This window comes from Toxotes jaculatrix, chromosome 21, assembly GCF_017976425.1.
Source record: "Toxotes jaculatrix isolate fToxJac2 chromosome 21, fToxJac2.pri, whole genome shotgun sequence".
Lineage (NCBI taxonomy): Eukaryota > Metazoa > Chordata > Actinopteri > Toxotidae > Toxotes > Toxotes jaculatrix.
Window position 1 is genome coordinate 8625389 of NC_054414.1, and position 26862 is coordinate 8652250.

Below are 26862 nucleotides of genomic sequence, written 5' to 3' on the forward strand. Positions count from 1 at the left end.
CAGATGTTTGTTGCCAATGAAAAGAAAAAAAAAAGAAAAAGAGAGGGAGGCCACGGAGTGAAAAGAGAGATCAGAGAGATGAGGAGGATGAAAAATGAAAGCTAAATAGAGAAAAGCGAAGGAGAGGGAGAGAGAAAATGGAGCCACACTTCATGTGTTGAAGCCCGGGAATTACATTTAAGCAACAGGCTGTAAACACGTGTGATTTTAAGGTATGGTAAAAAAAAAAAAACCAACAACAACATAATAATAATACAGTTAAAAAGAAAAAGTTGAGTTGTTTATTGCATACACTATAGTTAAAATAAAAACCAAATTACCTGCAGACTTTATATGATTTAAGAATTTAGTCTCCACATCTGTGTTTCATGCAGCACATTCGCAGAGGATACACTATTAAGATGGAATTTATTTATCTAGGGGAAGGTTCACTTATTTTAATATCGCATGCACTGATTAGTGATTTTAATCCCGTCTGGAGCGCATGTGTCGTTGTTTCTCTTCCCTCTACACAAGTAATAATTACAGGCCCAAATATCTACTGTTTGCTGTCACGCTCACTGGTCCTTCTGTGTTTAAGTCTCACAGAGAAAACCTTGAGGTTTTTAGTTCGTGTGCACTGTCTGAATTCCAGATGGGGCTAAACTTTAATTTTCACAGAATTTACAGACTTATTCTTTGCATTTAGACCAAAAACGCTGTCAAATACTTATGTGAGACTATACAATACTTGACGACCTTGACGAAAGAGGCAGTAAGGCTAAGTGAACAGGTACAATAACACAGACTCGTCTTTCACAGAGAACATAAAAGAAAAGAGCAACGAGCATATTCAGGAGGTGCAGTGCCGTATTAAATGTGTGAGTCCACAAATCTCTGGAATGCTAATGATTATCTAAACACAGCACAATTCATTTCGCATTAGTTGGGTGGTTCGCTTACCCCGATAATGTGCTAATGCTTTCACAAGTGCATTATCTTTCCACTCTGAGGTGGCTATGTGCTAATACTAGCAGACAGGCTTGAGGTTAAGTGTGGCCAGGGGCCCCTTAGAGAGGTGCCAAAGGAGAGCTGGTGGCCCCATAAACCCTGGGCGAACAGAGCTCTCTTAGCCCCTTTGCGCAACACAGCTAGCCATTGTGCTAGGCTGAAAAAGCACATTAGCCGCTGAGAAAAGGGCTTTCCCTCTGAAACCCCCCTTGGACAACAAGCAAAGCTCTGCTTGATAATTCAATCACTCTCCGCGCTGTGCAGGGCAGAACCGTACAACCTCTAAGAACCTTTCCTCAGCTCTCTCCTTTCCTTCCCTCCTTCCTCTCCTTCCATTAGGTAACTGCCCTATATTTTACAGATGCTGTCATTCCTACCGCTTATCAAAGGACAATAGAGGAATGATGCCTGAGAGAGAGTCATTGACATTTCAATGTATGCAGCAGTGTGAATTATGGCTGTATGCAATGGGTACCGCAAAAAGGGCATAAGAAGATAGAGATATATGTGTGTGTGTGTGTGTGTGTGCGCGTGTGGGTGTGTGTGGGGAAGAGAAAAGAGATAAAAGGAAGGAGAAGGGGGTCAGTGCGAGAGTGGGTTGAAGGAAAGGATAGGAAAGCCGTAGAGAAGGAAAGAGAAAAAAAAAGGGGGGGTTCTTATCGCTTTACCCTTGTCTTGACTTCCTTGCGGGGCCTTTGAAGAGAGCAGAAATAAAGATACTTACACTGGCACATCAGAGAGAGAGATTTAGATTATGCCAGTGTTTACCCAACTGAGTGCTGCATGGCTGCTGGCGACAGTCTGCTGGTTTTGAAGTTGTTATGGCCCAACTACGGCTTAAAGCGCTCGCTGCTCAAGACATAACACCCATGCTGCAGAGGAGGGTTTTCTCTCTCTGTGCTTGTGTGGCAGTTTGTGTGTGTGTGTGCATGTGTGTGTGTGTGTGTGTGTGTGTGGATTAGTACGCACATGTGCATGTATGTTCCAGTCGGTGTGAATGTTTATGGGAGATAGCATATGTCCTTGTGTTACTAATAGTGTTTGTGTAGTGTATTCTGCCTTTCTTTGTGAGTGTGTGTGTGTGTGTGTGTGTGTGTGTAGAGCACTTCGAAAATGGAGCCATCCATCGGATTATGGGTAGACAGCTCTTTAAAAAGGAGGGCCTGTATTTGCATAAGCAGCCATGGAAGGGAAAAAAAAAACCTATAGAGAGAAAGACAGAATGAGAGAGCGAGACACAGAGAAAGAAAGAGAGAGTGAGGAAAAGAAAAAGAGGGGGGTGGGGGGTGGACCACACTTGCCAAGCCACTCAGGGATAAATCCTGTGGCTAGGATCTAGTATTCTGGGCAGGGATTTGGCCCTGGGTCCCCTCAAAGCAAATGGAAAATAACAGGCTGAGAGTAAATAGGTGGCAGGGTAATGATAGCTCTGTCAAGTCCTAAGGTGGAGAAAGGGAGGGTGGGAAGAAAGGAGGATAACAGAGAATGAGAGAAAGGTGTATGTGTGTGTGTGGGGGGGTGAAGGTATGACGAAAGAAAGATGAATGTGGAAAGGAGACGAGTGGACAGGGGAGGATGGATCAGGCAAGAAAAGAGGACAAATGCCCACAGAGAGAGTAGTGATGGAGGGAGGGACAAAGAGGTGCGCTTGAGCCAAAAAAAAGAAGGGAGTGAGGAAGGATGGATATAAGGGAAGGCCAGAGGGCCAGTGGAGAGGGTGATGGGTTTTCTTGTGGGAGCCCCTTTTGGATAAGCTTGCTGGTGTTTTGGCACACGATACAGGCACGGGACACGGATGTTGCCAAAGCCTGTGTGTGCGTCTATGTGTGTGTGTGTGCCTGGGGCTCCCACTTCTGTCACATCTGCACAGAAAACGTGCATCTCTGTCTCTCCGGTTCTCTGTCTGTCTGTCTCACATTTTTGTCTTTCCCTTTGAGCAGAGTTTTTCCAAATCCTTTCACCACCAACCGATTTCCTCTCCTCTCCACCAGGCTTGGGCAATATTCCTGCTGTCTACACTGACACACACACACACACACACCCTTTGATCCACAGTGAAATCACCAAGGAGGCCCCTCCCACTCCCAGTAAGAAAATTCCCAAACAGAAGCACACATACACCCACTCACAGTCAGAGGCGACGCCAAAAGCATATAATGTAATGTAAAGGACCTAATTTACATGTGCCCTTTATGTACCAGTTCAGGAAGTAAGCGTGCAGAGTTTGGGGTGGTGGATGACAAAGGAAAAAAAAAAACATCACTGAACATATTCTGGTGTTTTGAGATACGAGATCAGCCAATGTTGATGTTTCTTTCCAGCAGCGTGGTTGCCTTCCTTTACTTGTCAGCAAAGATACTGTTTTTTTTTTTTTAATTTTTGAATAAATTCACTTATTTGCCTAAATGCTGTTATTTCCTGGTGTTACATGTTGGAGTTACGTGTTACAACTGTCTAAAAAAGGCTGTACAGACATTGCTCTACCATATCTAAGATAATAATCATCCTGATAATAATTTCTCAAAAATGTTCCTGTGTAAAAATATCTTCTGAAATTCCTCATCAGGTTTAATAAAAGAGGTTTTAAAACAGAAAAAGCTGACGGTAAAAGGAACTAGATTTATGTGCTGTTAGAGAAACAGGAACAGAATTATTTAAATAGTCAGTGGAGAAATGTGTTGCCCATGTGTATCTGCGGTTGTGTTACTATTAAGAAATGCATCAAACCTGCTGAAATCCACTAATTTGTAACCTGGTTCTACACAAAGGATTAAAACTCTTCAGCTACTTGTGATGTGTCAGTGATCTCAAAGTAGCATCGGAGACAATTACTTCTTTGAAAATTTAAGAATAGGACAGTCCTTGAGCTCATTTTTCAGCCTCCCAGTGCTCTGCAGTTAATTAACAAGGTCGTTAAGCTGGGGTGAATGAGTGCTATGCTGCCATGCTAGATGTGTTTGACACGCCATGTTTAATAAGCCTGCGTCTTTGCCATCAGCGTATCGGCACCCCTCAAATGACTTTCCAATAATGACAACCAGCTCCCCAGAGGCACCGTTTCTATGTGTGCGTGAAAGTGTGTCCCACCGAAGTGGCTAAATGGCTGGTACCTGGTAGCCTGAAAGAAAAAAGTGCTTCAGTCAATACAGTGTGTGTGTGTGTGTGTGTGTGTGTGTGTGTGTGTGTGTGTGTGTGTGTGTGTGTGTGTGTGTGTGCGTGGCATCCACAGACACTTTGGTTTTCTGCCAAAGGGGAGCACGTCGCAAGTGTTTCTCATGTCATTATCCTCATCCCTACCACAGAAGCCTTGTGTGTGTGCGTGTGTGTGCATGTGTGAAAATGTGTGTGTGTGTCTTGTTTTTGCCACCCATGGAGTGTACTGACATGCCCCCCCTTGATTTCTGCAGACCACCGGGGCAGAGAGGAACCACCTGTCTGTCCAGAAACCAGCACACACACACCCTCACAAACACACACTTTGCCCAACATTACCATATCCATATTTATTTATGGTCGGTGCATTCCACCATGGGCTGCTTAATGGGATAGGTGACACACACACACACACGCACACACACAAGCTTCCTTGAGGTCTGAAAATATCCTTTCATATTTCTCATACTGGCGTAAAAGTACATTCATAAATGCCATTTTGCCCCCCTAATAAGTCAAAGGAGATGGTGCTCATGTGTGTTAGCCGCAGTAGGAAATGCTCCTGTACCAAGCAATTACTGCGGCTGCTGAAACAAGAGCGCTCTGTGGGGAAAAGCCAATTAGTCCACCGTGGCAGCAGGTAGCAAGCTGGCTCCATTCATTATGATCCCTCATAACACCATGCTAATGTAATAGCACAGTATTAGCGCCAGTGACAGACAGCAAAAGGCTTTAATGATAATAACGGGATCAATAGTTGGAGTGTTATGGCCAGATAGTTCCGTATTCATACAGACGTGTGGCGTCAAGGAATTAATCGAAAACACTAATGAAAGTTGTGCACCTCCACGTGTGAGCGCGTGTGTGATGCTGGATGAGGATGTTTGACTGAGTTCAATGCAGCAGCGTGTGTGTCCGTGGGTGTGTGAGCGTGATCAATCCATGGTGATAATATTCAGTTAACTAATAAAGCTGCAGGCAATAAATGTAATATCAATATCTGCAACTGATCTGCTCCGGTGCGTAACCTAACATGATGATTTTCAGATAATGTGATGTGAAGACATAACCCAGGAGGCTGGAGCTGCAGAGACACGGTGAGAGAAAGAGAGTGTAGTGTAGTTGAACGCCTAGATTAACCCTTCTGCTCTGCTTGGTCCAAATTAATTGGTCTGTTGTGATTTGCTAAAGGAAGCCGAGGTAGAAGAACTGCACAACAGGGCGAAGGAAGGTGAGTGTGAACAGAGGAAAAAAGACCAGAAAGAAAAGAAAACAGGAAAAAAAAAGGGAAGTTCTACTGAGAAGTATTTTGAAGGCAAATGAGTTCATGACTGTTTACTGTTAACATTATCCACTTCAGGAACCACCAATAGAAGCCACTTGCATTTGAAGTTTATACCTGCATCACGTATGATTAGATTGAACTCACATAAAGCAAAAATAAATAAATACAGGTGTTCATACACCAGAGGTACATTGAGGATTGAGTCAGGCAGCCCGGGTGTAAATGCAACAACTCTCCAATCCACAAGTTAATAAATTAATTCAATGGGCAGTGATGAGGGACTAAAGAAAAATCTAACATTCTATAAAAGCTACGCTCATTTAAAAACAAACATGGGAGTTAGAATAAAAAAGCAAACATTGAGATGCTGAATGTCCTTCAGTCCCAGATCCTATGACTGAAATGAAGATTTGAGTCATAATTCAAATGTGTGTTGCTACAAACTTATATGTTTAGCACTTCCTGTAAAAACATGACCCTTAAAAAGGTCTTACAAAGAAGGAAAAAAAACTGTCTGGACAATAGCAGGGAAAACCAACAATCACAAGGTCAAGCTACATTATTCACTCTGCAAAAACACAGGGACAAGTCCACAACACACACACACACACACACACACACACACACACACACACACAGACGCACATGCAGCCATGTGGATTTAGCCTATACTGGAAGTTCTGCCACGTTGAAATCCATCAAGGCCAATGCTCGGCTTTCTGTAAGCTCCAAATAAACCGACCCCCCCTGCCCTCCCCCCTCAGCGCTCACTCTCTGTCTTTCTCCCTTTCGTCACTGCTCAGCATTGAATGGGGTTGGTAATGGCTTAGCTAAAGTGTGTGAGTGTGTGAAAAAGTGAGAGAAAGGAGAAAAAAAGAGGTGTTTGTGAAAGAGGGAGGGAGAGAGAAACGCTCTGCCAGAGAAGCACATAGGAGGAGGAAGAGAAAGGGGTGACGGCGGTGGGTTTGTGTGTCACAGTGTGGGGAAGTGTATGGAAACAGACACATGTGGTTCTGTTGCTGTGTGTGTATGTGTGAGTTATGCTTGCAGTTATCTGCATGCGAGGAAGCGCACGAGTGAGAGAAAGTGAGCCAACGTGAAGGGCAAAGATTGTGTTTATGTTTAAGAGTGTGTGCATGTGTGTGTGTGTTTGTGTGGGAGAGAGAGCATGCACTCGTGCTCGTCAGGAAGCTGTGGTGTCCCTGGCTCTCCAGTGTTTACAGACAGGAAATGTTTGTCCAGGCAAAAGGGAAGGAACCTTGCCGCCCTGCATGGCAAACGCTAGGAGAGGGGACAGACACACACGCGCGCACACACACGCACAGATATACAGAAACACACACACACAGACACGTTTGCGGCGGTGTAAAAAGAGGAATCTGACGGGAACTCCAGTCTTTGTGACTGAGGTGGGGTATCTGGTATTGGGGAAGTGGGAGTGACTGGGCTGGGCACTAACTGTTCTTCACTTCCCTCCACATTGGCTGCCAACGCAAACTCCAGCAGATAGAAAGTCAATACACTGACCCCCTCTGAACCTGTGGGAGCGAGGCAGCAGTCTGCCAGGCCTGTCCACACCAATACACACAAATTGCCTGTACATCTGCACCACCAACTGTATTCCTTTAGTTCATATTTCTGCTGCTGCCGCTGCCGTTTAATTGATTATCTGCCTTGTTTGCCGGTGTTACTCAGAATGCCGTGCGATGGCACGGATCGAGTGAGTGTAAGAATTTCAAAGCACTTCTGGGATTCTGGTTTGTAGTCAGTGAGTGGTGCATTTACATATATTCATTCAACCTTATACTTCCACTCCACTACATTTTAAACTGCAATATACTCCACTTGATACGTCATCTCTAATCACAGGTATGAATATGTTTCAAGAATCTGTGCCGAACTCAGATTCAGAGGGTGACTTGGTGAAAGCTGCTGGTATGAGGTGTCATTTTTTTCCCCTATATGTCACCACTGCAATCTGACTTAGTCTGTCTTTCATGGTATGAACATTAATCTCCATAAAACTCTTGAAATAAGTAACTTATTCAAAAGGGAAAAAAGACTAATAATTATTTAATAATGAGCTCGACCTGCTACAACATTGAAACAATGCTCATAGTTTACTGCATCAGTTAATCCATGCAATCATATAATATATGTAATCATATACTGATAACAGTAGGAAAAAGGCCATTCCATATAAAAAGCACTACTTCAGAAACTTTGCTGACATTACGTCTGTGCTTCTGCTTCATGATAATCTTGCAGAACTTTTGGCGCTGCTGTTTTTACTTGAGTAAAAGATCTGAACACTTCTCGCAGCACTGTTCATGGTTAAACAAAATTTCTTCTGTATAAATAATAGACTACAGAGAAGCCTCTCTTTCCTTTTGAAAAAAAAAAATACTTTTCTCCTAGTTTGACTTAAATAAGCAACTTTGCAAGTCTGTTCTGAAGCTTTTGATTGATTGTACAAAGGAGTTGTACCATGAAGGTTGGCTACACTGAGAGCATTTGTGAGATTTATTTTAGCAACACTTGCCAAATTTGTGTTCCCCAAATAAACAATACTCCTCTCTGGCTGTCCTGCCTCATTTCCTTGTGATCTACACTGACGTTTCCGTGTGTGTGTGTGTGTTGATGTGTGTGGGCTTGTAAATTAAGGACAGCGCTAGAGGCAACGTGGGTGTATGTGTGTGAGTCTACCGCTCTCTGTTTACCAGCACACACATCTTTCACATAGGAATGATCTAAACAGGATGAGATGAAAGTGTCCTCTTACAAGCAGACTCACAAGTACATGTACACACACACACACACACATTAGGGGAGCTCTGCAGGAAACAGTGAGCCACAGCCTCAAGAGGAAATCAGGACACACACAAAAGAAAGTAAATCTTCTCCCCACCGACTGTCACTCAAAAAACAACCTACACGACAGCTAGTGAACGGCACAGGTACAGACCACTTCGTTCATAGCCGAGCAAAAACCAGAAAAAAAGTGTAAAGTGAGAGTTTACTTACTGGCTGGCGAAGGGGTGCTGTACCCGCTGATGGGCAGTCCTGGCAGGGCTGGCGGCGACAGGCTCCCCAACATGTGGGGGAAGAAGTAGGAGTAGGTGGGCATGGGGAAGCCGTTGAGGTGGGGGCTCGGCACCGGGTTGCCCTTCCCAGCCATGATGGCTCAGTCCACCCTCCAGTCACAAGCAGACCTCACTGAAAAAACCACCTTAACAAGATCTAACAGAGCCAAAGAAGAGTCTGTGTGGATTCCTGTACTGATTTAATCCCCCATAAGGACGCGGGATGCGTAGATATTCCAAAAGACTGCCAGGCAAAGTTGTAAAAATCCTTATGGTTTGGAAACTGGTCCTTAAAATGGCTGCAGTAGATGTCACCAAGACAAAAATCCTGCTGGTTTTCGTGAATGTGTTTGTTGAGGGTTGAGTTACTAAGGACACAAAGATAAAAAGAAACACAGGGTGGCAGTATAAAAGGGGGACTGAGGAGCGTTTTAGCCTTCCTTTCTCCGGTATTGTGAAACAAGCTGAAAGGCCTTATTTGCAAGAGGCGTTGGGGAGGCAGGAAAGTAGCAGGGCCATTCCTTATCTTCAAGAAGAAGGGGGGAGAAAGAAACAGAAGGCAAGTTGAGTCAAGAACAGGTGACTTTGATGACTGCAGTCAGGAGTGGTGGTAGTGGTGATAGGGGTGCTAGTGGTTGTGATGCTTCCACTGCAGAGTGCTCCTAGGGAATGCGCAGATCACATGATGCCAAAACAAAGCTCCTCTCCTTGGACGGGCCTCCTCTTTGCACTCGCACAGCCTCTGCCTATGGAAAAAAAAAGAAACAGAGAGAGAGAGAGATCATTTAGTGCTTCAGTGACAAGGTAAAGAGATTGTTTCCCTTTGTACTTAAGTGCTTGAGCAAAACAGTTCTTTTCTTTTGACGCTAATTAATGGTAATGTCTCATCTGAAATGTTACAAAAACACCCCATCCGCCTTAATTATCTAATGGTGTGTCAAAACTCTGAAGAGAGCGGTGGGTGCATGATGTCTCCTCGCAGCTTTGTGTGCTCATACGCGCGCTCATTAACGGTAACAAACTACAAATACTGTGGGAGACGAGCCAATGCATAAATGGAGAGAGCAACACAAAAGAAAACTTTGCTAATTACACCAGTTGCAGAAGCCAGAGGTGAGACCCCAAAGCGCCGTTCTGGGACCACTAGACATTTGTGCTGCAGAGTTTACTTCCAAATTAAGACCAAGACATGTACAAACAGACCTGTAATCACCACAGAAAGCATGAGCTCACACGAGGGCACTGACAACTATACACCCCGAGAGCACAATTATCATAAAGTGGCACGCCAGCACCACAACAGACGTAAGAGTAGAAGAGAAAAGCTATTTCTTCAAAACAGCTTGTCATAACATGAGTGTAACTTATATTTTACTGTAATGACCCTTTTATGAGTCAGTGGATGTAATTCACAGCAGTAAAACTGAGACGCATTGCAACACACACAGACCTCACTGAACGAGGCATGAGGAATACAGAATGTGTCCTTGCATGAGCGGCGTTGCTGCTCAGGAATGTGGCACTCTCACATGAATCACGCCAGGACATCATGGATGAACTCCAGTAAAGAGAGAGAGGTCAGGTCAGACATCTTCGAGTGCCTGTTCCCACTTGCATGATGTACACAAAGCATGGGGATATGACAGACGAGAGGGGCGCACTGGTGGCAGCATTGTCCCGATGGGTGACAAATTAAAGGAAAAAACCAACTCAGAGTGTTTGGCCATGACAAGCCAGCAAAAAAAACCCAGCTTCATTTATCTCTGGCATGGGGTCTCAGAAAGTGGAGAGGTGAACACCGTTCTTACAAAACAATATTGCCTCCTTTGGTGTTTTAATAATGTGGTGGCGAGTGCCTGGGTTGAGATGTGGTGAGTATGAAGGTCACAGCATCTGACAGGCCACTCAGCGACCGCGAACATTTTGTTTTGTTTCTCTGCCATCTCCATATTTGATAATGCTCACCTTCATGGGTTCAGACTCACTGTGGTGCTGTCAAATCTTTTCCCGTAATCTTCACCAGAGAACTACAGTGGTGGAAAAGTTGTGAAAATGAAATTATAGAGAGTGTTTTTTTTTTTTTTTTTTAAACTAACACACTCAGTGGTGTCTGGAGTCTTTGTCTATACAGGAGCTCTGGTTCATCATAACCATCTTTCATTATGTTAAAACATTCTTTGGTGTAAGTGTCAGAAAGCTGTTCTCTGTGATTCCATACAGGCTCAGTGCAATGCCTGTGCCTGTGCCTCTGCGTGTGTGTGTGTATGACTATAGCTACATGTAAGCAAAATGAGTAATTACTTATGGGAACGAGTTACCACACTGAAATGAATGTGTGTCTGTGGGAGTGTGAGTGTGAATGTGGAGCCCTGATATGTCTCTTAATCAGACAGAGAGCTGATTTTATTGGCTTGGCCTTCTATTAGGCGCCTTATTTTTATTGATCGTTGCCAGAGTGCTCTGTAGTCACCCTGTCACAGTGAGCTGGGGTGTGTGGTGGTCAGGGGTTGAGGGCTGAAGGCTGCTCTTGTATTAGTCCGAAAGCTTTACTAGCATTTTTTAAAGCCCATGGGAGCTGGATATAGTTTTATTTGCTTTTAAAGCCCCCCCTCTTCTATCCTGAGCAGCTACCCATTAAACCAAAAGAGAGTTAAGAGTTAAAGGGAACAATATCGTTTCTGGTTCTATAATACAAACTAATACACAACCATTACCATTATGAACCAAGGCCTTGATACACTCCACTATGGCACGATCATGTAAAATGCATCAGCACTGTCAAAAATACACACTGAAGTGATATAGAGCCATATATATTTTAATGCGCCCAGAGGCCACAGATGCTGAACTGGGTCTTACAATGAGGAACTACACACACACTGGGACACTAGGAGAACCCACAGGCTGGAAATGGGCCACTTCCTTCACCATTATCATTACAGCATCTAGTGTGGGCACCATAAGAGGCTGCTCTGAGTGATAAGAGACAACACACATTACCATGCACTTAAACCAGCAGCAACTTAGTGGTGCTGCATCCACATCTAATTCTTTTTTACTGATGTCACAGTAGATAGAAAGGGATATTGTTGCTGCAGCACATTTTCTGAGGGATATAAAAACAGACTCGTAGGACCTAAAGGCAGTAAAAGTTTCTTCTCACATTTTGATTCAATATGAGGAACTGAGAAACATCCGTCAACTGCAGAATATCAAAATTCAAAATTCTGCGCTGCAAAGCATCCCTCAAGTGTGACAAAACTAATGACATGAGCCGTCTAATATCTAATTTTATTTTTAATATCCTAGAGCAGACCATAGTTGAGAAAACAATTCAGTTGAAGTATGTTGTATTTTCCTCATGCTGATTTTGTTTTATTTATCATATTATGGGTAATTAATTGCAATTTGGGATAGGAATTTGCATATATCCCATGAACGCTTTTCTAACCTATGAACATTTTTTAAAAATTTAAATATTAATGAACCCCATTTAAAAATAAAAGGTTCAAATTGAATCTTTGTATCAGAGTATTTCATGATTGAGGCCCAGTGTCTGGAACAGACAAATATTTTCTGATGTATGTAAACAATGTGTGACTGGTGTGTTTCAAACACACTATACAATCAGCAGTAAATTTTTGCACTCATCCGCATTCACACACACACACCTACACACACACACACGCAGTCAGAGGCACAAAGATCACACTCACACCTCTATATGAGGAATTAAAGCACAACTGATGGTGTAATCTGATGTGAAAAACGCACACGCAACACCAAAGCTGGGTAAAGCTGCTGACATGCACTGTACATCCTCCTTCCTGTCAACACACACAAACCAGTCACAATTCTCTCAAACAGCTGCATACTCTGATATATTTATCATATACACACACATATACAGTATATGCACATACAAACACAAGAACTGACATCTATAATTGTCTTATTACTCCATGTCTCCTCATGCACACGTCTCTCCTCTTGTCCTTCAAGCGCACACACACACACATATTAATACAGCTGCATTCACGCAAAAACACTAATCGCGCCTCCATTCCTCGGTCAGGGTGCTCTCGAATCACAGCAGCAGGTGCCTCCCACTGTATGATCTATGTGTTCTATATGATACGGCTGACGCACAAGGTCACTGATATGAAGAAGAAGCGGAGCGAGCCATTGTGTGCATAATGCTGTATGGTGAGCTGGTCTTCATTTTAGTGTAGATGTTAGAGAGTGCTGTCAAGGCCGACATGACACGTCTCACATAAAGGTGCATACGTACAAACACTGAAGATGATGAGACACGGAGGGAAATCAAGTGTAACAAACAGGAACGTGAACTTTCTGTATGCCGGTGTTACATGTACACATAAAAAATTAACTCACACACTTGCTTACTGCACATACAGCTACATAGCTGGAACATGGATGCCTGTAGACTAAAAACAGACATGGATGGAGGACAGAAGTCTAAGATGAGGAGGTGATGCAATAGTGCAGACTATGGAAGTGCACAGGGACCCTGGGGCCTGGGATCAAGGCGTTAATGTACATCTTTTCAAAGAGTTTCTAACATCTGCTCCGCAGGCTTTATTTGTATAGCATTATCTGGTCTCTTTTACCATCGCATCGCTAGCCCATATCTGCCAAATTCACTCAAGAGCACACAGACAAGGTGCAGTATAGAGGGCAGCTCCTGAGGGAATGTATGTGATCACTTACAGTAAGAGGAAAAAAATAAACAAACAATCTGGGTCACTTGGTCTTAGCTCTGTGTTTGGCATGTAACAGGCAGAGAGAAGGAAGGGTCGGAGGTCATGGGTCACGAGAGACTGTAATTGGTTGTGACAGCAAACGTTGAATTAATAATCGGAAAAAGCAGCAAATGGCAGCGTGGGGTTGGGGTGGATGGGCGGACAGCACAGCAAACAGCCACAGGGGATGGCAAATGCAACGCATGACATACAGAGACACTCTGGTGTGTACATAAATAGACAGGCGTGCATGTTTGAACGCACACACAATTCAAAAAGATGTACACAAGCGTCCACAGACGCGTGCACGTACCAGGTTCAAAGAGGTCAGTGGCAGAAAGTAAAACGGACACCAGTTGTTGTCAAGACCTTGAAGTATGAACACAACATTTGTACCGATGTTGGTACCAACATTTATAACCCATATCTCTCCCGATGACCAATTATCTATGATGTGGGTGCTGCCAGTGCTGCATATCCCTGTGTCACGAGCAGCTGGTGGTCAGTGACAGCAGCCCCACACCTCAGTGTGCTGCCAAAGCCACATGCTTAACCTAATGCTACTCAAAGCACGATTACAGAGCCCTCTCTAACACATGTCTGCTAGCTGCCGATAAGAACAGCCTAACTTCTCACACAATACGGCCAATGTCCGTTTTTAAGGAAATGTTATTGCTCTGTAACTGCGTTATCCAAGTCCAAGTCTAAAACTACGCAGCACAGTGAACTCATTATGGCAATTCTAAGTCCTCTGTAGTCCAGCTTCTAACAGCCTGAGGTAGCAAATATTGAAGAACAATAAACACATCAAGTCAATTGCTATCATGTTCTTGTATGATGTCTGTGACTTTATGAATGCTGCTCTTTTCCTGAACATGTCACTTGAACATGGCCAATGTGTAGCACCTGCCATTTCAGATGATAGATGGTATTTCACCGTTTAAGATTGAGACAGATGACTTAGAATTTCACTGTAATGGCCTAAACATAAAAAAACACATGGATTTGTTCAAAAATCTGTCCACAGGGAAGGCTACAGGCTGCTAGCCCAGAGTGGATTGCCAGTCTTTAACAGCACAGAGTGAGCTCCGACTCCAGCCTGTATGGCTTTGCAGTGGTACACATAATGGAAGTCACTGAAGCACGATGCATTGAAATTTTTATGAGGACAGCAGCGTGGGTGGATATATACGTCAGAAGTGAGACGGGACATTGCAGGAGTGAATAAGCATATGTGCACGCATGAGTGTGTACATACTGCACATTTGAGAGCTGCTGCGTGTGTGATGTGTGTTGCGTGTGCAGTCCAATGTGCAGTGATGTACATGTGTGAGACAAACACACGTACGTGTGCGTACATCAACAAGTGTCTGAGCTAGTGGGTGTTGTGTGCGGCCACGCATGTAGCCTGTGTGTGTGTGTGCTTATTAATGTGTGTCCAAGGCATGTCCTGAACCACATTTGCATGGCATCTCTGTGCCCTGAGGGAGTGTCTTACAGTACACTGCATTTACTGTACATTACTAGCTCAGATGGGATGAGTTTTGCATAAAGAGCAGACCACATGTGCAGCAGTTTGCAGAGTGGGGCAGTTTGGGGGGGGGGGGCACTTTGACAAGTCACTAACACATGGCCTCATCTAATAACTGTGAATTATTTAGGGCAGAGAGCGTCACGCAAGGCTAGTGAGAAGCTTAGAAGTTAGAGAAGGATACAAATAGTTTGCATTACCTTACCTTTTTATTAAATGATGGTGGAGATCCATTAAAAACAGACCGTAATTGGAAGAATTCCCAAAAGTAGTTAGCTTGCTAGTTAGTAACCTTAATAATATACTTTAAATAACTTAGAGGAACTTTTTTTTTTTCATTTCCTCAGATTAAGACGCATAGAGTTGCCCTGGTGTATCAGTGAACTAATATGTATGCCATGTAATTGCAACTAAAATGGTCCTCAAATCAAGTCTCAAATGGCATAAAAGTGTAGTGATACATGGTTTGTTGTCATTCTCCACCGCACTGCAGGCACAAACAGAGAGGCTTCTCCATGCAGAAACTCCGATAAATTAACTGAAGTAAAATCACTGAAGTTTGGTGAAGTGAATAATTTAATTAGTTCTGCCCAAACTGCAAAATCCAAACTGCCACAGCTTTACTGTAAGTCATCCACTCCAGCACTTAGTAAAGGATTTGCAAACATCAATCTAATACAATTTATTATCTAAAGGAACTAAAATAGTTGCTCCAGTTCACTTTATCTCTACAGGATTATTATAGAGCAGAGATTACACTGTATGATGGATTATTTCTTAATCCCTTAGTCTTCTGCTCCTCTTCCTTTATATAAGTAAAATGTAAGTGCTCCTCCCAACTCTCTGACCCAACAATACTTCCACCTCAGTGCTCCTTCCACCTGTGTTGCTTCGAGATGGTCAAAATCATTTCGAGTTGAGGCATTGTGGGTGAGAGAGCAGGAGGTGGGAGCTACTTCTCGATGACAGCCAGAAAGTGTGGCGCAAGAGGGCTAAAGGGTGCTAAGTGCACATCCAGGGCGGTGAGAATCCTCAGCCGTTTTGCCAAGGCCCCCTGTGGGGTGAATCCACTTGTCAGCGAAGGAGGCTGGGTGACATTTCTCAGAAAGGTCAGCCTTTAATTATCTCAAATGCCAGCAAGCACTGCACCTGCAAAAAATAAACCCAGGGATGAGCTGTATGTGTGTGTGTGTGTGTGTGCCAGGGTTAGATGGTAGCCCCGCTTCCTTCACACAAAATGAGCAGCACTGTGGCTGTCCGTGCAGAACTGGACCATCTGCCCACCTGCATGCATGCATATAAGCCCCATAAACACCCATACACAGCAAAGCCCTGACAGATGCACACCCACACAGCTTACTGTGTCAACCAAAGTCATTAAAATCTACAACTAAAGTCGCCCGCCAACCCACCCCTTAAATAAAGGGTATCAGATGAAGAGTGTTAAATCCCAGGAACACCAGCAGCTTCTAGGAACGTCCCCGTACAAACAGGCTGCCAGCAGTATAGGCAGACAGATTATAGACCTATAGATAGACAAGGAGCTAAATATGGGTCAGCTATAGTATGTGAAGCACAGCTGAGATTACTTTCTATTTATCAATATCATAACTCAAGAACCATGATTTAAGGAGCTAAATGGGGGGTGTTCTTGAAAAATCGTGCGCTAAGCAAGCTGGATTATTTCTGATGAGAATGCCGCTGGTAAAAAAAACTGTGGCCATATCTGGCAGAGCATGACATGCAGCGTTTGCTTTTGAGCCACTCACTGTAGCCATTCAGCTCGGTCAATATTTGCAGGGGGCTATGGTAACAGAAAAGCTCCCACACCCGCATAAACACACTGCCCCGTACGCTGAAAACTCAGCCTCACACACACACAAAAACCAACACTCTGCCCAGAAAGTCCCACTCGTGCTCAAAGGAGGTCGGAGAGACAAAGGGCCATAGATCATCGGTGCGGACGGCGTGCGGCAGGCTCCTTGTGTCCAGGTCTTTCCGGCATTTTTCTCTCGTTCTGAGAAAACATGGAGGGCCAGTCCCTATTGTTTACACAGCTGGCTCCATGGAAAGGATTGCTTAATATGAAATATGAAGAGAGTGGAGAGGTGAGAGCGAGAGAGCTGGGAAGAAAAGAGGGAAGGGAGCCAAGTGAGAGGGGTGGGGTGGGAGGGGATAAAAGGCCATCACAGAGAGGGAGTTAAAGGCTAAATGTGCTCTGCCTTGGGGGACATAGGAAGTGAGCAATACAGATAGACTCGGAGAAACGTGCTAGAAGAGGACTGTTTCCAAAGGAAACAATGCAGCAGGGAAGAAGACAGCAATATGGCAACACTAAATGTGGGAGGGAAAGTGGAGCATACACAGAATGTGCAGAGAGATTAAATGAGTGAGCGCAAACAGAACATGGAGCAGAAAGCCCTGAGGTTTCCTGGTGGTAAGGGAGTCATGCCTCCTGCGGTCTGGGGTCTGTAGTGCATGTTATTCTTTCCCAACAGTCACACACTGCTTGCACTCCTTTAGTCCTGCATCCACCAGCCCTTTGGTACTGTCCTGACAATCTCTTGTTTCCGTAGCTCTTTCACTTACGCCCTTTAATGATTTATGTGGCAAAACCTCAGGCTGTAAAAGTTGCTTTGATGCGTTATTTGAATTTGTTCTAAAAAACCAGCGCTGTAGGTTCATTTGTGTTTTCTCACAAAGGAACAGAAAGCCCAGAGATGACTATTTACAGTATCACAAAGACTTGTGTTCTCTTTGAAGGGAAGGAGCCTGTGTCTTAAGATTTTAAGATACCACACAAGCATCGCTATACAGTATGGTATAGTATGTTTCACTAAGTTCCTCAATATTTTTATGTGATGGTGGCCTGTGAATGATGTGAGTGTGCTATCACGATGAGTTATGAAAATGATCTAATTTTTTATAAAGTCCTCAACTAATAATTCTTTGGCCCATTATTTTCTTGATCAATCATTTATTCTATAAAATGTCAGGGACAGTAAAGAATGTCCATTAAATTTTCCCAAAGCCCAAAATTATTTAAATAGCTTGTTTTGTACAACCAACAGTCAAAAACACAAATATATTCATGTTTTAATCAGAGAAGACTAAGAACATCAGCACATAAATTCACTAGTAAAATATACAGAACTAGAACTAATAACAACTTAAATAATTAATTGAAACAAAACTGCAACAACCACATTTAATAATGCTGAAATGCACTGTGTACCAGTGAACTACAATGATGGACCTTAGTCTTGTGGTTTGGCTAGGTTAAGGAAAAGCTGCTTTTGGTTAAATAAATGCCTTTATAAGGTTAGAAGACCTTCATCATAATGGTTACAATAATAAACACGCAGTTAGAGTTGCGTAATAGTCTTGGTTGAAAAAAACAACGACTATTGGTTTTAAAATGGAAACGAACAGCAATCTCCCTACAATAAAACGTAGCTATGTGTCGTAATAAGCTGCTGGCACAGACTATCTGTGGGCTTGTTTTTTGTTTTCGTTTTTTTACAGGACAGTCTCATCTGAATGGTGAAATACAAGGCTGAACGCATGCCCAACATCCTGTGTCATACACAGTTTTTTTTTTTTTAAATGTTTATGTCAACTTTGGATAAAATTAGTTAGAATTCATTCAGAGTGAAAGAAAGCGGAGGCCATTCGAAAATGGAAAACTGAGTTACTAATCACTGTAAAAGTAGAGAGTCCACTTCTCTACTAGCTGGTAACAATAATACACTGTTTTATACAAGGAGAAGGGGCTGAGTGTGTCCAAACTCATGCGTAAGCACATGTATCAGCTTGTGTGTGTGTGTTGGTGTGCGTGTGTGCTGGAGTGGGGTGGCTCCCTCAGTCCACCCCCAACCCTTTTCCAGTTAGCGGGAGAGGCCCTGGCGCAAATGAAGTCCATATTTCTGAGCAAGACTCCAACAGACTCAGCACCCCCCACCGGCTGACGCACACACGCACATATGCACACACACACACACACACACACTCAGAACACCTACAGTCAAAACACTTAAGCTGTCATATTCCATATGCATAAACATAGATGGGTGCACACACCTTTACATTTACATCACTCTCTGCTCTCATAAGGGAACAGAACACAGCTGGCTCAAGAGGATGTTTCATTTTTCCTCCAGACAACACATACCACTCAACTGTGTGTGTGTAGTCACCACTTCAGCTTGTATCTCTATGTATGTGTGTGTGTGCGCGCCTGCCTATAAGGTTGTGTCACCCTTGTGTACCTATTCAGGATATCGGGCTAACAATGTTATGCGAAACACTTCGGCACATTTCAACACAGAAGATCCAATGACACGAGAGCGAATGACGTACTAAAGTGCAGGGCCCCTTCCTGTTTATGCCGCCACTCGCCCACCCGAGGATCAAACAAGATCTGCTCCTCAGAGCGGGTGTGCCCTCTTAAACGGGACAGTCTGTGATCTCTCTAAGTCTACCTGACAATACCAGTATTTTTAAAAATACCTAAACATATATTATGTCAGGAAGATGTTATATATAATTCAAAACCAAAGACAAGTAATTACAGTAGGGTTTTTTTTTTCATTTGCATCTGTACGTTTTCCTCTAGCTGTATGTGCATATGTGTGATCGCACGTGCAAACGTGTGACAACGCTTCTGTGCAGCAGCGTGTACCCATATGAGTGTGTTTAGAGAATGAATATGTGTGTGCTGCAGCCATGATTGTGGACATGTTTGTATCAAAGGTTAAAGTTTTCTCTGGCCCTGAACATGGTTTCTCACAGTGACTCACTATCACAAAGCAGTATTACGACACGGGATGGGCTGGGGCTAGCTGGTTAGCATGTTAGCTTCAGCAGCCGGAGACAGCTGCTGGAGAGCAAAAGAATAAAGTTTGATCCTGAGCTTGCAATGTTTTTTCTAGCCTGGAAAGTAAACAGCTGTTAATGCTGAAATTGGCTATTTAGCAACTGCAAAAACGTACAAACAAACAGCACCTTTAAGCATGGTGTGTATGTGTGTGTGCGCGTGTGTGCGTGCGTGTGTGTGTGTGCGTGTGAGGCAAAAAGCTGGTTTGACTCACCAGCCTAAATGTCACTGTATTTCCAGAGGGCTTGTTAGCGTCTTGTTGACAGAAGGCTAAATTCAATTACTTGAATGATGTGTCATAGCGTGTTTGTAACTGTGTGTTCATCTGCATATTCACACAGCCTCCATTGTGTCAAGTTAGACTGGAGATAGCTCACCTCATACCATATTACCAAACCCAGGGCTCTAAATAGGCCAAGGACAGATTCCTATATGCATTTGTTCAAGCATGACCTTCACAACACAACTGTTATAGGCTTAGAGCTACAATAGGTAAGATGCCTCTGAAAAACACACACAAATATATGCAGATGATGTCCCGATGTAGCAAACCCTGTCTCCTACAAATTATGTGTATGACTAGATTGTGTTTTCTATTAACATAATGAACATATTTTCTTTAATTTATGTATCTGGCAAGTCACAAATACTTTGATATTAAGCGTATCAGTAAAACATTAGTAGACAATGTATTTGTTTTCTGTCTAAACATCTGATCTTTCAGTACAATATCCTTGTAGTGGCTGCAGCATTATACTTTTCATGGTTATGTTTAGGTGCTCACAGCTCTTGGGTTGTGTTAAGGTTGTGTTAAATATCGTGGTATGGTTTAATACAGAACAAGTTCAAGGTGACTTCAGACACAACGTGCTTATTTACATTTAACCAAAACCACAGTCTTAACCTAATCTTAACCAAAGTGCTTTTGTTGCCTAAACCAAACCACAGATGGGGACTGTGGATGCAAACTCCAGTCTCTGGTGTGACTGTCGTGCACTGAACGTTGCCTATGAATATAATCCAGCCAGTGATTATATTTCATACAAAACATATTTGCTGTTGCGGTTTAGTCGTATATAAACGTCATTTCTAGGAGACAGGGGTGTTTTGGCTCCATATGGCCTTACAGTGTCCCTCACACACACCAGCACAACGGAGACAGCTTTCTGCAGTTGACTGCCAACATGTTCAACAATTTCAGGGTGCTGTTCAAACATGACACTTTCTGCTCGCTGCTATTTGGAGTTACCAACATAACTAACAACAATGGCAGTATATTACAAAAACCTTTTTGTCCTACAATAAAATGTAACCACCTCACATCATTTCTCAATCTCTTATAATCCCAAGATATGTCATTAATACTGATTCTATGCTATTGCTGTGTTTAACAACAATAGTTACAGATCCACTCATATTTATTCTGCAGTTACTACTCCATTGCAGCTATGATATTTCCTATATAGCAGGTACAGTTCTGTCTCTGGATATTAGTTAATACCTCTATATCCATGTCATAGGCCTCAGACTGCTTTTCATATCTCAAACCTTTAGCTAAAACAACTGAGGGCTACAGCAGAACAAGTGGCAACTCTTAACTTTGTTAACTTTGAGGGTCAAAGCTTTGGAGCCATTTGCAGATGTGCAGAAATGTGAGTGACAACATGTCAGCCAGTGTCAGCAGAGTGCAGTTATTCAGCAGTCTGTAATGTTTGTTGCCCACATGTCAATAGAGGATGAGATTTCCATGTCAGTCGGTGGTGCTGCAGTATGTGATCATCAGCTATCCACCAGTGTGGACACGTCAGCTGACAGCATCAACCCAGCGCTGCTGCTGCCTGTTGTGGTACTGGTCTGCTGGTTTAACACCCCTGAGCAAACTACGCTTGACTCTGCATGTCATTCTTCCCCCCTGGAGGGGAAATGCATATTTCCATAGCTCACCCACTGGTGCCATCAGCAAGACAAGCACGTCAGCAGAAGCAGTATGTGGGGCAGAGTTAGATCACTCAGAGCACTGCCTGCTGCTATGTGTGTGTGTGTGTGTTTATGTGTTTGTGCTCATATGAAACAGTGGAATGGAGGCAGGGGTTTGTGGGTCAGGGCAGACACAGATGAACACTACAGACTGGTGGCCAACATGCTATGACCTCCCTAGGACACACACGCATAAGTTAACCCTCATCGTGCGTGTGTGTGACATTGAGCTGCCTAACGACGCCTAAAGGTCACTGTAAAAATAAATGTAAAGCTGTGAGATTAAAAAACACAGCCAGACACACACACTGTATACATATATGCATGCATATAAATCCATCTGACATCTGGGAGCATGCAAAACAACAGCTGGATTCAGCTATATCCTGCTTAATAACAGGGTTCATGACCAGAATGACCTTATAGATATGTCCGTGTGTGTGCGCGTGTGTACTCCACTTAAATCAAGCATGCAAGAGAGAGAGAAAAAGAATTTGAAAAACACAAATGAGAGATGGTGTTAAAAACAAAAAAAATGGAGAAAAAGGAAAACAACCTCCCAAGAGAAAGAAAGAAAGAAAGCAAGCAAACAAGAGCAAAACTATGATACTCATCTTCTCCACTGCCTCTACCCTCCATATTCTCTCTCTCTCTTTTTTCAGGCACACTCTCTCATATACACACTCAAGGAACAAATATCAAGCACATTTCTCCCTCTCTTCCCTTGCCTTCTCTCCAGGGGTCATAAAACTCACATTTAAAAATGCATGGGCTCCATAAGCTGCCAGGAATATGACTGTGTTATAGTGTAGCTGGCTATAGCTGCTGACGGCAGCCAGGGAATGCTGCTTTCCATTAGGGGAGAGAGAGAGAGAAGAGGAGGAGGAGGAGGAGGAGGAGGGGAAGGAGGAGGAAAGGAGATGAGGGATGAGGAATGAGGGGAAAGACAGAATTTACTCATTTTTCTTTTTCCCATGGCACTGCAATCTGATGCCTGGGCGGTTGGGCATGTGGGGGGAGGACGGGGGGGGGGAGGTTGGGGGGGGGTTGGAGGGGTGATCTCAACATGTAGGTCTATGTAAGTGTAAAAGTATAAATGTGTATATATGTGTCTATGTGCGAGATTCGTGCACCTGCGTGTGAGCCTGTGGCCGAGGCGAAAAGTAATTGATTCGAGTGTTTCTGGGAGATTTTCTCCCCCGAGTCCTTAGGCGCTCACCAGATGACTATTGATTGATTAACTGATTGATTGGCACGCGGCCGACGTCGAGTCAACAACATCATCACTCTTCATATGGGCCCAGGCGCCCCTCCCTCCACTCTCTGCCACTCCTTGCTAATTCAAGAAACAGATATATTTCTAGACTTAAATTATGCTTATACATTCATTCTAGTGTTCTGCTTTTTAATTTGACTCTCCTTACTATTTTCTGAGTGCAATGTAGTGTTTATGTCTCTCTCTTTTCGACCTGCCAATTTGTGCTAGCTTCCATGTGGGTGACTGGACAACAAAAAAAAAACCCAGGACTTCCACGGAAACTAAAACATGGCTATTAAGCATGAAATCAGAACATGGCTTTATCTGACTGTTTCCATTTCACTGTGCAACCCTCCTCACCTAAGCGTCCTTGAGCAAGACACTAAACATCAACCTGCACTTGATAAGAGCATCTGCTTAATGTCTTTGAATTAAAATGTAAATGAGGCTTCGATGGTTTGGGTGAGACTTCAATGTGCCAGTGTGCATTTCTTCTCCATGATGTTTTCTCCTCTCCTCAACAGCCCCCCCCCACCCCACCCCCCACCCCTCTGTGCAGGTATAAGTCAAACAGAGACTATGAAAATGAATGAGCTAGCACCTAAAGCAGTGGTGACACTTAGGAACAAGGCTCCTGTCCCTTTTAATGGACCATATAGACAATGTCTGAGGTATTTCAATTAACAGACAATGGGATGACATGAAGTAATGACTTATAGGACACATGTGAATGAGGCGGTAACAGCAGCACCTATCCCTTTAGTGGACCATCGCAGACAATAGGAGTTAATGGGAAATGTAAAATTATGATGTAGGCGCTGTCTAAAGGGGTGAGTGACACCTGGGAGTGAAGCTGTTACATCTTAATGCACTGCTGCCACCGGGATGAATCAGCTCCGCATACGGGGGGGTGGAAACCATCTGAAGGCCGCTAATAGCAGCCGCTGTCACTTTCACATTAACCTTGAGAACAGCCAGGGGACTGTGTTAGCCCTGCTGACCTCTCTTTTCCACACACACTCACACACACACACACACACAACCCCCGTTATGACCACATGTATGACTGAAGGGTGACTGTGTGCGTGTGTGTGTGTGTGTGTGCACATCTATCCCTCTTCCTGTGTCTTATGAGCACCATCAGTAGGATTAAATCAGTCCATCACAGGCTGCTGTAACCATATAGGCTGTCTGGGCTGAAGTGAAATCACCTAAACCTTTCCGGTTGCCCCCAGGGTTAGGGTCCATGTAGACCAATAATAGCAGTCCCTAAGCTAATTTTGTGTACACAGATGTGTGTGTACATGTGTGCTCTTTGGCTCAGGATGGAAAAACAGACACACAACAATGTGCATTTGTGTGTGTTTATGTAAGCCTGACAAAACGGACAGTTAAATAGACAAATCTACAAAAATCCCAGTGTTTTCAATCAGATCCTGAGCCAAATCTGATTTGAACATTTACAAAACCTACTTATCTATTCACTTCATAATACTATACATACGTATGTATTAGGCAACCTCCAACAACATTCTGCTACTCATATCAAATGGAAATATATACAACAAATTCATTCCTTGAAGTACAAACTGCTAAAATGCAAAACAAATGGAATCAATGTCATCCTTGGCGTTTTGGAAACACATGGCAAGAAGCATAACTTCAGTGAAAGCTGGTTGTGCTTTGCTGTTTGGCCTGACTGACAACAAGGATTGTTTGTTGAGGCATGGCTGGGCAGGCCATGTGTTTTCAGTTAACTTTGGCTGGCAGAGGGAGAGACGAAACATGGAAGATAAAGTGAGAGAGGCTTAGAGAAAGAGACAAAGAATGAGGAGGAAAACAAAGAAGCATTTTTAAAATAAATTTTTTTATTGTTTGGATGGGTCCCTGGGAATGAGCAAAAGCATGATCAAAGAGTGCTGACCTAATTTTCTGCCACCCATTGCTGAGAAACAGGGAGCACAGCGATCACCAGTGTTGAGAATGCGGTGAAATCGAGGGGGGCGAACATTTTACATTTCCATGAAGGAGGCTGGACATCAGCAGACACCTCCAACAGAGAAGGTGGAGGATTTCTGATGGTAGCAAACTGAACCCTGCTCCAAAATGATTTGGCACTCCCTCAATTAAACTTCAAATATTTCTTTATTGGGCTATAACCAGACTTTCTGGCATGTTTCTAACATCTGCTGTACATTTAAAACATGAATATAAAGCCCATTTAAAACCCAATGAAAATGACATGAAATTAAAATCTAATAATCAATAGCCCCATATGGAGAGAAAAATAATGATATGACTGGTTGTGCACCATGTGACAGGCAGTTTCATCAGTCATAGCATGGACAGCTCCGGGTGCTGAAATGAAGTCTGGTAAACACAGCAGATGTGAACGCAAACACAAACAAACAATGATGATGAGATTATTTTTTTTTGTACAGCAGCTCTTTTGATGCCAAAAGAAGACAAGATGCAGAGTGGTACAGGCAAAATGAGGGTGTGACAGACACGTTATTGTATCTTTTGTCCTTTCTTCTATATTTTTTGAGAGAAGTATGATGATGCCCCTCAGTGCCTGTTGGAAAAATAAATCAGTTTAAAAACTTGCTTAGGTTTAGAATGCAAATGCAACTTGGTTATGGTTTGGATTGAAAATATTCGGGATTATGGTTAAAAGAAGTCAGCGCTTCTAGGATAGGATGCTACAGGATTTTGTCACTTGAACATAGAGTGCTGTTTTCAGACATTTGCTTTAATGTCTGATGTCCTTCTTCTTGGAGGACACCTTCAAACACTCAGGTCTGCATCTTCACTGCACCTGTAGGCCCTCTCCAACCCCTTTGGTCCACGACCAGGCCTAATTGCCAACCCCTGTCTTCTACTTTCCCATCTGGCTGTCCTCACGCACACTGGACTTCTTACGGTGCAAAAAGCTTTTAAAGGGCTAACATTTGTGCTTGAGTGGCCAGAACATTGTGTGCAGCACTGCCTCTGCCCATCGCTGTTTCCAGTCCACTCACAGTGCTGCTGTGCTACTGCGACTGGACTGGAGGGATATTTATAGAAAGCCGTTGACAATATCACGTCCCCAAACGGGTGTAATCGTATTATGCTGGAGGTGCTAAAAGCCTTGAGTTGGGAAAGCACGTCACTGGAGGAAACCGACTGAGACACACAAGCACCGCTCCCAGTGAGTCTTGAGAGCAAGGGGCTTAGAAGCAGAGTAGGAGGAGTAGATAAAGAGAGACATACATACAAACTCAGCATGTGGCTGAGAATCACAACGAGGTGGTTTCCTGACAAGTCGAGGAAGGACGAGATGCAAATGAAGCTTTTGGTTGAGAACGTGAGGTTTGCAGCTGGACGGTGTGGTGGAGGCGGCTCAGGTTGGAAGCTCGACCGCTTTGACAGTGTTTGGTATCGGCAGCCCTGAAGGTTCAAGCTGGCCATGGCGGTGATAGATGAAAGACTGAACTTTAATCAGAATGGTGCCTGGAGCATTTTCAGGGAGGTAAACAGGTTAATCAGTCAAGCCCTCCTTCCATCCTCCCTCTCATTCTCCCCTACTCTTTCCTCAGCACATGACCACTTCTGACACTGGCACGCCATTCGTCTCTTTCCCATCAGCAACTCGCCTTGCTCCTTCCCTCCTCCACCGTACACCCCTCATTTCCCCCCCCCTACCCTGCTTCACATCTCCGTAACCGGTGAGGGGAACAGACAACACCCCTCCCCTCCCCTGCAGCCCACACTATCAGGCATATCCCGCTATCATATGAAGGGGAACTTGAACATCAAAGCACTCCGTCAGCCCATTTAATATCGCACAGCATCATCCACCATATAACTGTGAGGTGGGAGGAGAGCGTTCAGCAAACAGAGGCTATTCACATGCTCTTGGTTTCTTGCATTATTCCCCCTCCACTAGCCTGTATCATGGGAGGCA

The 26862-nt window shown here is 43.7% G+C and overlaps 1 protein-coding gene across 6 annotated transcripts in view; it reads right to left on the reverse strand.

Moving 5' to 3' along the window:
• The window catches only part of raraa (retinoic acid receptor, alpha a), a 139139-nt gene that overhangs the window by 67219 nt on the left and 45058 nt on the right, over nucleotides 1–26862 (reverse strand). For all 6 annotated transcript variants that reach the window (XM_041066518.1, XM_041066515.1, XM_041066517.1 and 3 more), the window contains one exon: nucleotides 8453–9257. In XM_041066518.1, coding sequence (XP_040922452.1) covers nucleotides 8453–8606 — 154 coding nt within the window. In that variant the 5' untranslated portion in view covers nucleotides 8607–9257. The remainder of the gene's footprint in view (nucleotides 1–8452; nucleotides 9258–26862) is intronic.